General features: G+C 56.5%; 1 protein-coding gene across 2 annotated transcripts; it reads left to right on the top strand.

Moving 5' to 3' along the window:
• The first annotated feature begins 3318 nt into the window (after positions 1-3318).
• On the top strand, positions 3319-7547 carry LOC116435677 (serine/threonine-protein kinase pim-1-like). Of its 2 annotated transcripts, none has more exons than XM_032092190.1 (7): positions 3319-3942; positions 4071-4121; positions 4344-4710; positions 5345-5521; positions 5779-5928; positions 6156-7033; positions 7322-7547. In XM_032092190.1, exons 1-5 carry the CDS (start codon positions 3319-3321, stop codon positions 5883-5885), a joined length of 1326 nt encoding a protein of 441 aa, XP_031948081.1. In that variant the 3' UTR covers positions 5886-5928; positions 6156-7033; positions 7322-7547. The 2 variants fall into 2 exon arrangements, with proteins under 2 accessions (XP_031948081.1, XP_031948080.1); XM_032092189.1 differs by having other exon boundaries at positions 6118-7033.
• Positions 7548-12081: the final 4534 nt, after the last annotated feature.

Genomic DNA, 12081 nt, shown 5'->3' with positions numbered 1-12081 from the left:
TGATGAGTAAAGGAAGGCTGAAATGGAGCCTTTCCCCAGCACTTCCCTCTGGGATAATTGCGGGCCTGAAGCTCTGTGCTGGCGCTGGCCCAAGTGTGAACATCACTGCAGCCCCCCACAGCCTTTGCTGTCCCCCATGTCCATTCCCTGTCCCTGAGACCTGCCCAGCTCTGCCAGCAGCAGGAGCCACAGTGCAGTGGGCCCTGTACCGCCACAGCCGGGGCTCCCGGCCAAGAGCAGCAGCAGCAGCGCCAGCCCCTTCCCACCTGCTTGTGCCTCGGCTTCCCAAGAGGTTTTTCCCGGTGAATTTCTGGACTAGAGCAACAATCACCCACAAACAGACCTGATTCCTCAGAGCCCGGCTGTGCTGCCCTGATGCAACCTTCAGAGAAAAAAAGGATCGGGTTCTGCGCTGTTCTCAGCAGCTCATCCTCAGGTGACAGCAGGAGGCTTTTCTTGCATTTGCCTTGGGAATTACAGATCATGGCTGCTCTTCCCCCTCTTCTGGTGCCCACTTGAATTTTATCTGAAAAACTGCACTTGCCTCTTTTGATCGGTGCTAGCCACAGTGCTTTTCTGAGGGGGAATTCAGGTGTTTTGCTGCAGGCATCCTGATTTGCAGATCTTGAAATGTTCACAGGTCCATAAGCAAAAAGTCGAGGAGAATGAAAGCCATACAGGCCACATTCACAGCGCTCAAACACAGCCCTGTTGCTAGTGCTCTTGAAATAGCATCAGCTACCATAGGCCAGCACAGAAATTGCCTCTGGAGTGTGGAGTGAAACAAAAAAATCCACCGGGAGCAAGAGGAAGCAGAACTTCTGCACTCGCTTCATTGCTTCTTCCCAGCAGCAGGAGACATGGGTGTGCATAGGTACGTCCCGCTGCTGCTGAGCACAGTGAGAGCACAGCCTGCTGCCCAGTCCCAGCGGGAACCCGAGCCCAGCCCGGGGAGCTCCCGCAGCGTCGGCAGCTCAGCGGACGCGATGCCAGGGCCGCAGCCCCAGGGACACGCCTGCCCATTGTGGGGCAGCGGCGCAGGCGCAATGTCCTGCGGCCCAAACTTGCTGCTGCTGCTGCCACGGAAGGCCCATCCTTCTCCCCCTCCTCCTCTCCCAGCACGGCGCAAATTGCACCTAGCGGGATGCTTCCCCGGAGGCTACTCAGGCGCCCCGCTCCTCTTTCCACCTGAGTATCTCTGCGGAGGAATCTTTGGCGCACTTCCGTAAGCCCGGGCCTCTCACTTCGTGCTGAATCGGGGATGCAAACGGCCTTGTTAAGAAAGTCAAAATCCAAGGGAACGGATTAGGAATTATTAGAAAAAACTACCCTTCTTCCAGGCAAGGTCCACCAAGTCATTTCCCACATTTCTCCTTTGCAGATTCTTTCAGTCGTCTGCTCAGAGAGCTCCGGCTTCTTCTGGTGCTTCCCATGAACCGATTGTACTCTTGATTTGCACACCAACACACCAGATGTGCAAGCATCTACGCTGAACTCAGAAACCAACCGCCTCTGTCAGACCATTTTCACATTCCAGGTCACTTGCAAGATGTCCACTGAGAGCTTGGAAGGATTAGCCCACAGCTCTCCACTTCTGGCTGCAGGCTCCGGAGATTCTTTCTCTCCATTCAGCCAGCCTAACAATTGCTGCTACCCCCTCCTCCTGCTTCCTTAGCCTAGAACAGTAACGACGGAAACCTTACCCACCGCACAACTCGCTAGTCCACCAGGAGGAGAAAGGACAAGTTGTCAAGCTCTCAAAACCTTGGTCCTGCCTTGCTGCAAGAGTCGTGCTGCAAACACAGTGTGGCAAGCCAAGAGAAGCTGCACGTGATGGCACATCTTGTGACAGGAGCTCGAGCAAGGTCTCCAGGAAAGGGTCTTGAAAAGAGCAAACATCACTGTGGACAAGATTCTTGCAAAAGCAAAACAGCTTCCCAGAAGTGACATGCAAACGGAAAGAAACAACCCAAGATGTTCCCGTATACTATTAATTGCTTCCCTTCTATGCTCCCCTTTTCTGTCTTGCACTAGTTCTACCCCACAGTCATTCCAAACTGATCTTACCTAGAAGACCTAGGACTCAGCAAGTTTGAGACACTCTACAGTATCATTAGCTACACACAGTTTGCCTTCTCCCTGGTTGGCTTTGAAAGCAATGCTGGAGACACCAGAAGCCTGCCAATGGAAGATTTTAGAGCCCAGTGCATTGCTCGGCTCTGGCTTCTAGAGACAGGGCATGTGCTCCCATGGGATTGCACCCTCAGCAGTGACAATAGACAGCAGAAGCAACAAAGGTGATTCCCATGACACTGTCGCAGGGCTCAAGACACCGTGTCTTGGCTTCACATAGCAAAGTTCACTGTCTGTTTGGACAGACTCAGCATCCAAACTAGTCTGCTTTTCTACCTGTGTCAATGAACAGCTGGAGAAAGAAACCAGCCTGCAGTTTCTTTGCAGAGAGGCCCTTTGCTCCTGGCTGAAAGTGCTGGATTGGCAGGGAGGAGGCAGACAGCTGAGAGCTGAGCTGCTCTATTGGACTGGCATCAGAACTCGGCAAAAAGAGTGTTTCCATTCTTTTATTTGAATCCTCCTTTCAGCAGTCTCCGGTTTTCACCTGGAACCGGGTAAGAAAACAGCAACAGCCCTGGCGACGAGGGCACCGCGCCGGGCACGGCCCCGCCGCTCCCACTGCCCACGCCGAGCGGCCGGGGAGCAGCGCTGCGCCCCGCAGGGGCTGCACGTCTCCCTCCTCACGTCCTACTCTGCCCTCCCACGGGGCTGGCTCTGCCTGGCGCTGGCAGGCGCCTCATTCTGCACTTTGCTCTGCTCCAGGCAAAAAGTGCGGACAGCGCTTTGCTTGCTCGTGAGCAAGAGACCGCGGCGCGGGGCGAGCGAGCAGCAGGGGCAAGTTGCAAGACTGCCGCAAGGAAGAGTTACAATCTGGTGAAGAAGAAGCTAAACAAGACGGTGCGTGTGGCGCGGCTGCGGGAGGAAGAGATGCTCCGTGACTCCGCTTCGGCCCCGGAGCCGAGCGGCCCGTGCTGGCCCGGGGCACGCGGGGGAAAAACGGACACCCGGGCAACAGACACACGGACACGCGGACAAACGCTCCCAGCGCTTCAGCGGCAGCGGCGGCAGCAGCAGCAGCGGCAGCAGCGGCAGCAGCAGAAGAGCAATACAAGAGCAGCGGTTCTCCAGACCCTCCGCGTTCCTTCTCCTGTTCCTCCTCTCCTTCTCCCAGTGTCCCGCATCCCCTGTCCCGCTCTCCCTTCAGTGTTCCACCCCCTCCGCCCCTTCCGCGGCCTCCCTCTCCCCATGCGAGGCCGGGCCATGCGCCCGGCGCGTCCGCGGCCCCGGGCGGAGCTGCGCCCTCCCCGCCCCCGGGCGTCCCGCCGCGGTCCCGCCTCCGCCCGGCTCTTGCCGTCCTGGCGGTGGCGCTGCTGGGCGGGCATCAGTGCCTGGCTCCTGGGCACCATCGCCAGCCCCTGGCTCCGGCTGGCCCGACCCCGACCCCGGCCCCGGCCCCGGCCCCGGCCCCGGCCCCGGCCCCGGCCCAGGCCCCGGCCCCGGGCCCGGCTCCGACTCCGGCCCCCGCCCCGGCTCCTCCCGGGACCCGCCGAGGACACGGACGGCGCGGCCGCTCCCGCCGCGTCCGCTGCGTCTTCCCCGGTCCGAGCTCTTCCGCTCGGCAGCGCGGCCCCCGCCCCCGAGCCGCCGGTGTCCCCTTCGAAAGAGGCAACATCTGGGGATACCCGGCCCGGGGCGGTTGAGGAGCGGCCGGAGGCCGTTCCTGGCCCCGGGCCGAGCGCTGACAGCCGCGTCTCGCCGGCAGGGAAGGCGCAGCAGGGCCTGACGGAGCGCTACCGGGTGGGTTCACTGCTGAGGCGCGGCGGCTTCGGCAGCGTCTTCGCGGCGACGCGGCTCTCGGACGGCGCCCCGGTGAGTGGCGGGGCCGGCGGCGGGCGCAGGAGGCGGGGGGGTGGAGGAGGAGGAGGGCGCAGGAGAAGGAGGATGGGGCTCGTCAGGGCGGGCGGCGAGCTCAGCCCTCTGCTCCCCTTGGCTTGCAGGTGGCCATCAAACGGGTGCCACGGAACCGCATCCGTCATTGGGGCGAGCTGGTGAGTGAGCGGGGGGAGGAGGGGGATGGTGGGCAGCGGGAGAAGCCGGGGAGTGACGGGCGGGGATGAGCCGAGGCCCGGGAGGGTGGAAGGCGGCAGGACGCCTCGGGGGAGAGCGGGCGTGAGGCCAGCGGAGGGCGCAGAGCATCCCGGGCTGGGCGAGGGCTTCCCGAGCCCTGGCACGGCATCAGCCCCACTGACGGCATCGTGCTCCTCCCGCAGCCCAACGGCACCAGCGCACCACTCGAGGTCATGCTGCTGGACAAGGTGTCCACCGGCTTCCCTGGTGTGGTGCAGCTCCTCGAGTGGCTCGAGCTCCCCAACAACGTGGTGCTGGTGATGGAGCGGCCGGAGCACTCTCAGGACTTGCTTCATTTCATTCGAGTGCGGGGCTTCCTGTCAGAGGAGGTGGCACGGGAGCTGTTCCGCCAGGTCCTGGAGGCCGTGCGGCACTGCACCAGCTGCGGGGTCCTTCACAGGGACCTGAAACCAGAGAACATCCTGGTTGACCTGGCCACCAGCCAGGCCAAATTGATTGATTTTGGCTGCGGCACCCACCTGCAAGACACAGCCTACACCCGCTTTGCAGGTGAGTCCCCGCCAGGGTAGGCTCCCGGTGCCGGCATCTCGCGGCCCAACCTGGCTGTGGCAGCGGGGATTCTCCCTTTTGATGCCAGGACCGAGTGTTCAGCCCAGTTGCTTTTGAGGGCAGGTGGCTGGGCGCCCATCTTCCAGCCCTGCTGGCAGCCTTCGCCAGCCACTCTGCCCAGAACTGGCACTGGGGCTGGGGCAGCCAGCATGACAAAAACACACCTGTGGGTGGGGGTAGCAGAGGGGGGGGGCCAGAAGCTGTGCACCTGCCGGTTTGGAGTGCAGGCGAAAAAGGGCTTGGACTGCTCAGCTCGCCTGGTTTGCCTTGGCTTCAGAATGTTTTTTGGGGCAATGCAGGCAGGGAGGGTGAAGGCATGGTTTTCCCCCCCAGCACTGAGCGGGTTTTTCCTTTGCATGGAATGCTCGGGCCCTGCCAGGGCTTCCGCTGCCCTCTTGCGACACCGGTGGCTTCTTTTACAACCCACAGTTTGTCCACAAGTCACAGGCGCTGGCGAGAGGGCAGCGGGTCACGCCGCGTGCCACTGGTGTGGCCCCCGCATGCCCAGGGATGCTGGGGCGAGGCTCCGGGAGCAGGCAGCATCCCCCTAATGAACTGCCTCTCTATTCCGTAGGAACACCATCGTACAGCCCCCCGGAATGGAACCATTTTGGCTGGTACTACGGCGAGGCAGCGACCGTCTGGTCCCTGGGCATCGTGCTGCACCAGATGGTCTGCGGGCAGCACCCATTCCCGAAGGGCCAGAACATCAGCTGGGGCCAGCTGTCACTCCCACAACGGCTCTCTCAAGGTGGATGCTTATCTCTGTGGCACAGGGGGAATAGCAGTGCTGGGAGACAGCAGCGGGCTCATGAGCATCCCGCTCTGGCAGCTGCCGAGGAGGTGGCACATGCCCCGCTCTCCTGCTCTCCTCCAAAACAAAGAATGGATGGGAAAGTTCAGGCACAGCTCGGAGCCCCCATGGCATGGCCTGGGCATGGCAATAGTGGGGCAAAGCGGACAGGAGCCTTCTGCAACTGACCGGCTCTTTCTGGTTTCTCCCCGCAGACTGCAAGGAGCTGATCAGATGGTGTCTGTCCCTGCACTCCTTGGACAGGCCCTCATTAGAAGACCTGTTGGGTGATCCTTGGCTGCAGGATATTCATCATCCATAGAAGAAGGGAGAGAGCCACAGGCACACTTTGATCCAGGGAGCCGGTAAGTTACAGCTCCACACGTGCCTTGGCAAGAAGAAGCCAAGAAACGCAGGCTTTTTTGCCCTGCCTGTATCGCTGCGCAGGGGTCGTCAGATGGGAACACGCAGCCCTTGTGCTGGAGCTGAGCTGCTCTTCCCAGCACTGGTGGCCGCCGTGCAAGCTGCTTTTGCTTGTCCTGCTTCACTGACAGCCGGGGCCCTGGGCGGGGCACTGACAGCCTGCTCTCAGCCGCAGGGAAGAAGGAGCCCCTGGAGAAGCTGTGCCAGGTGGGGCTGCTGCGTCTGGAGACATGGAGGACGGCATCAAGGATGACAAGCTCTTCCTCGACCTGGCCACCGGCAAGCTGAAGATGATGGGCTTCGATTCTGGCACCTTCTTCAAAGCCAGGCTCCACAGTGAATTTACAGATGACTCCACACCCAGGGGGATGCTCCCAGATTTGGGCATTGCATGGCCTGGCCGGGAAGCAAAGGTTCCCCCCTTTGCTGGGGCGGATGCAACCAATTCTTCAGCCGGCTGCCAAGCTGCTTTTCAGCAGGGTGGGCAGGATGGGCTGGGGTGCTTACGAAATGGGAGTCGGCCCCTGGCCCTGCCAACAGCCCCCACCACCCACTGTTCCCCGGGCTGGGGCTGGGGCAGCCAGCGCGACACAAACAAGCCCCCATGGCAGGAGCAGAGGTGACACTCCAGGAGCTGTGCACGGGCTGCTTTGTTTTGCAGGAAAGGAAGGGCTTGGGCTGCTCCAGTCCCCTTGTTTGCTTTGGGCTCGCCGTGCCTGTTGGGGGGCAGTGCAGGGGGGAAGGGAGAAAGCGTGGGCTTCCATTGCCCGTGGGTGGGTTTTTCCCCAGCATGTAGGGAAGGTTGGGCCTTCCTCAGGCCCCCAACAGAGAGAAGATTTTTTACCTTTTTCCTTGTTTCTCCTTTTTGTCTGTAATGCCTTTTCTTTAATTTGTTGTTTGTTTTTCTTCAAGGAAGTGTTGTAGGTTTTGTCCAGTCTGGATCGGGAAGTGCTTGGGAGCAGCTGCGGCGTGGATGGCACGTGGCCTTGGAGAAGGCCGAGGACATCGCTTGGGAGCAGCTTTTCTTCTGGTGGCGGGTGGCGTGCGGTGGGTCCCCATCTTCTTGGCACGGGTGGGATAAGGGCTTTTGGGAGATGGCAGCGAGCACAGCAGCATCCCGCTCTGGGCAGCTGCTGAGGAGGTGGATCTGCCACGGCTGGCTGCGGGCGGTGGCAGGCGTCCTGCCATCCTGCTCTCCTGCCAAAGGCAGCAGGGACGGGCGGCTTCGGGCACCGCTCTGAGCACGGCCAGCACGGCCTGGGCACCGCGGGCGGCTGGGACAAGGGGGACAGCAGCCTTCAAGTGACAGGCGGTTTCTGCTTTCTCTCCTTGCAGCCCGGCTCTGTGGATGCTGAGGCTGCTCTGGGCTCCGCCAGGGCTCTGCTGCAGCTCAGCACCGGGCCGGAAGAAGCCAAAGAAGAACCGGTGTGAGCTGCAGCAGAGACGTGCCCGAGCATTTCGGCAACGCAGCTCAAGCCTGCAGAGTGCACGCCTCCAGGGGAAAACATGACACCCCCCCGCCCCAAATAAACTTGTTCAATAACTTGTGAAATGAAATCAATCTGGGATGAGCCCAAATGACATTTCTCAGCTTGCTCAAGCTTTAGCTCAGCCCTTCTCTGAACAGTTCTCTGCCCCACCTGCCTTTTACTTCACAAGTGCTCCCTCTTTTCCCCCAGTGAGTTGCCAGCTCAGGGCAGTCTCTGTCGCACTGTAGCCTTCCTTGATGCCCCTGACCACGAGGAGGAGTGAGCCCCAGGTTTAGGGACTCATCCTTTCACTGGCAGAAGAACAGCAATATCTCAGAGGTCTGGTGAGATTTGAGTGTCATTCAAGAGCTGCCCTCCAGGCCTCAGCTCTCCTCACTGTTAGCTTCCCACTGCCACTTTTCCTCGTCCTTCCAGCAGGATGAGCTCTGGGAATGCCCTTGACCCTCCCCACTCCTGCCAGCCCAGCCACCCAGCTCAGTTCGGCTTAAGCTGAAGCTTCTTTGTCTCCTCTGGCACGCCACTGCAGTTCCCTCTGCGGGGAGCAGCAGCCCCAGAGCACAGCAGGCAACAGCGCAGGCCACAGCTGCACCAGCTCCCCTCCATGCGTGGCTGGGTTCTTGGTGGCAATTAAATGCTCCCTGTTTGCAGCTGTCACTGGAGGGTGGCCCCAGGGCAGAGCCCAGCCGGGCTCCCAGTGCATCCCCCGGAGCTTGGGGCAGACAGTGGTCCCAGAGCTGAGGTTAATGGTGCGCAGCCGGCGCTGTTGCTCGCAGTCAGCGTTTGCAAGTGTTGCCTTCTCACCTCCTGCAACTTGTGGGGAAAACGAGCTGTGCGGCCGGGCCAGCACTGCCCCTCTGGGCAGTGACGAGGCTGAAGGTCTTTGCTGCTGCAGAGGAGCCGGCATTGAGCCTTAGCAGGGCCTGGCAGGTGCGGAGCCGGATCTCGCCTGCTGCCCGGGACTCGCTGCCCACCAACCGCCCCCACCCGCCGCGCTCCGTTCTACAGGGATAGAAGGCTCTGTCTGCACAAGGGTTCCCATAATGTCTTTGTACCCACGGCTGCGGAACGAACACGGAGAGGGAAAGTGTCAGTCACGTTGCTGGCACACTCCTTCCTTTAGATACAAGGCACATCTATGCGCACCCCCGTGTACAGATCTCTTAAAAGGATAGGCAGGGATACAGATTTCCCACATAGCCCTTCTTTGGCATAACTCACCTTGTAAGCTGGCATCCGGGGCATTTTTGTCCCAGCTCTGTGTGAGTAGGTGTCCAAGAGCTGAAGTGAGCAGCATTTAGAAGCAGTTTCAAGATTTCTAGGCAGGAAGTGGAGCTGACAAGCATCTGTGTAACTCACTGTATTCATCAGGAGGGGCTGCTGGTTCTTTAGGAATATGGCACAATGGAGACACGAGACCTGGAAAAATCCCAGCGCTCTGTGGATTTGTGCAAAAGGGGGACGCAGCAGAAACTCTTTGTGTCTGCTTGTGCGGACACAAGGTCCAAGGAGCTGGGGTGGCAAAGGGTGGCCTGGGCTGGTGGCAGGTTAAGTCCTGTTTCATGTCATCATAGAGTGGCACAGGACAAAACTAAAAGCACCCACAGCCACACTGATGAAGTCTTTCTGATGCTGCACATCCTATAGGAAAAGCTGCTGTCACACAATCCATTGGTATTTCTAACTTTTCTTTGCAATACTTTAGGTCCAAGTTTCAAACTGCAATATTTTTACACTCAAGACACGGTCATGCACAATCCATATTTCAATTTCCTATTGCTTCAACCACAATTTAAAATAACTTAATATTGGCAACAAAACCCAAAATCTTTAAAAAAAGGATGCTGAGGTCAGTGAGATGGATCCATGCCATCAGCACATTTGCAAAGTAAATAACTTAGCTCTCTTTTTAAAAGGATCAGTTACCTCTTAATCCAAAGCTACAAAAGATTTTTCATACGCATTTGGTTTTTTTCTCTTTCCTATTGTTTCTGTTTTTTCTTTTTTTTTTTAAAGAGATTACACGTCTTAAAAAAGGATTGTACAGCAAAATGAGATACATTTCTGCTCAACAACGAAAATGTAGGCTCCTCCTCTGTTTACTTTTGTCTGGATACCCTGAAGAAAAAAAATCTAGCAGACACCAGCAGAAGTGTAAACTGGTTGCTTTGGACTAAAGTGGAGTTTAGCACTGGTGACATCCTGACCCAGTCAAGAGTTGCAGAATTCTTTTGCAGATCTCAAACCATGTGCTTGCGGGCACAGCACCTGCAGTGCTGATGCACCAGTGCACGAGAATAACTCTGTTATTCCCCCACCGAATCTGGGCTCTGCCCAAGAAGGAGGTGCTGCAGTTCTTTGCTCCTCGTTCCCGTGTGCAGCAGCTCCCTTCCTGCTGGCTGAGCTGCTCAGGCAGAGCCCGGCAGCTCCTGACACTGAAGGGCTGAGGCCTTTCCCCTGCTGCTGTGCTACAGACGGATTTAGCAGCATTGCTTAACGTGGCGATACACAGCAGGACCAAAAGCAGTTGCCTTTGTAGACCTTAAGCTCAAAGGTGAAAAATCTCAAGAGATGAGGATGGAAGAGACTCGCAGGCTGCCTGTTTGCTGTGCTGCCCCACTTGTGAGCGGCCCAGCTTTGCGTGTGGCAGAGTGAGAACAAGGGGCAGCTCCCTCCCAGCCCCGCAGCCAAGGGGCCCCTCCAGTCCCGGGGCTTAGGGCACCATCAGAACCTTCCCAGCAAAGGTTATCTTTGAACTTGCTCATTAATGAAATGCGCATGGTCATTAGCACTCTGATAGATGTATCCACCCATTAGTGAAACATGGATTGACCTTTCTGGATTTCGAAGCTGGATGAGGCCATGAAATCTGACATCTGGCCTTGTTTGGGGCTGTATGGTCAAAGTCAGCTCCCTTGGCTCCTCCTTGAGCCCTGGCCAGGCTTTGGGAGAAACCAAACAGGAGAATGAAACCAGATATTCCCACACTAGAAGTGCTGTTGATTTGTTAGTTCAACACTATCAAAGCTGAGCCCTCTCCCAGCAAGGTTGGAAGCCTCACCCGTGGCTGGCGGCACCTGCAGGAATTCCCAGTGTCCGCGAGTGGCTCCCCAGTCCTGGGCTGTGACAGCTTCCCCCAGCTGATGGGTGCATGTGGGTGATGGTAAAGTCTGAGGGTAACTGCTGCTGGCTCTTTCTTAATCACTACAGGCAGTCTTTGGCAGTGATGATTGGGTGCATTGCTGAGCTTCTCCTTTTGTGATTCTTTGCTGCTTTGAACTACAGTAAATGACGCTGATTCCTTGAGTTGGTGTCTGTGTCTTTGGTGCTGACCCTGCCCACTGGTAAAACAAATTTGGTATAGTCTGGCCGGATCACAGCAAAATGCTGCTTTTTAAATGAAAATGTAAGGAATCAGTCCCATCCAAAATTCCCGAATGGGAAGACCTTCCCGAGGGTTTGCTGGCTGTGGCGTGGGCTGAGGTCGGAGCACCGTGCGAGCAACGAGGACGTCAATTGAAAGAAGCTGAAGCACTGGATGAATTAAAATACATCCAAAAATTGCATATGGAAAAAGGAAAAGAACTTTTGGGTTTGGGAAGATGAGGGTGAATTTTGTTAACAGCATCTTGGAAACAGCACCAACAGAAGGAACGATTGTTGTTGAAACGCTCCCACATGGAGCGACAGAAGAAGATTTAATCTTGAGCTTGGATTTGTTTGAGCAAAGGAAATAATAATAATAACAACAAGAATAATAATAAAAAGAATTATCTACATGTATATAATATAATAAAAATTGTATGTTTATGTTTTCACATGTATATAATGACATTGTGAAATAATGCTCCAAATACCAATTTGTTAGCTTTGGCTGCTCAGGGATATAAGACTAAATACTCTACAGAAAATGATTGGCCAGGACCCCAACATCACTGGGAAACTGTGTGAGGTTGTATACAACAGATGAAGGAGGAAGGGATGAAACTGGCTGTTTTTATAGGGTTGCTGATGCCAGGACATGGAATGCTTTGTCTGTTACTGTGAAAAATAAAGTGAGTAAGACTGCTGGGTTTTTCATATACCAGACTATCCACAAGCTGCAGAATTGATTGAACAGATGAAGGGGTTGTTAAAAGAGCAGTTGAAAAATACAGGAGATGGGAAGCTGTTGCAATGAAAAGCCCACCTCACAGATGTGCTCCATATCCTTAACAATGGGCCCACGGGGGAAATGGAAACGGCCTAGATGTTCATGGCTGCACCCAATTTGCAAATACAACCACGGACAGTGACACTTTGACTTCCTGGGAAATTGTTCCGGGGGTGATGGCCCCTGACAGGGCCATCCCAGAGGCTGCAGGGCTGGACCTTTACGCATTAGAATTAATTAGGATAAATCAGAAGCAAATGAGAGTTATCAGTACCGGTGCAGGAATTCAGATTCCTCTGGGACACTTTGGTTTGATAACTGCTCACTCAAGCTTGGCCTTGACAAGTGTTCATATGGTTGGAGGAGTGCTTGGTGCAGATTATCAAGGAGAAATTAAAGTAGTTCTGTTAAACAATAGTGAACAACACTGGATTATTCAACCCCACGGCAGGGTA

This window comes from Corvus moneduloides, chromosome 27, assembly GCF_009650955.1.
Source record: "Corvus moneduloides isolate bCorMon1 chromosome 27, bCorMon1.pri, whole genome shotgun sequence".
NCBI lineage: Eukaryota > Metazoa > Chordata > Aves > Passeriformes > Corvidae > Corvus > Corvus moneduloides.
The sequence above is the reverse complement of the archived record's forward strand: the minus strand, read 5'-3'. Positions and strand labels throughout refer to the sequence as shown.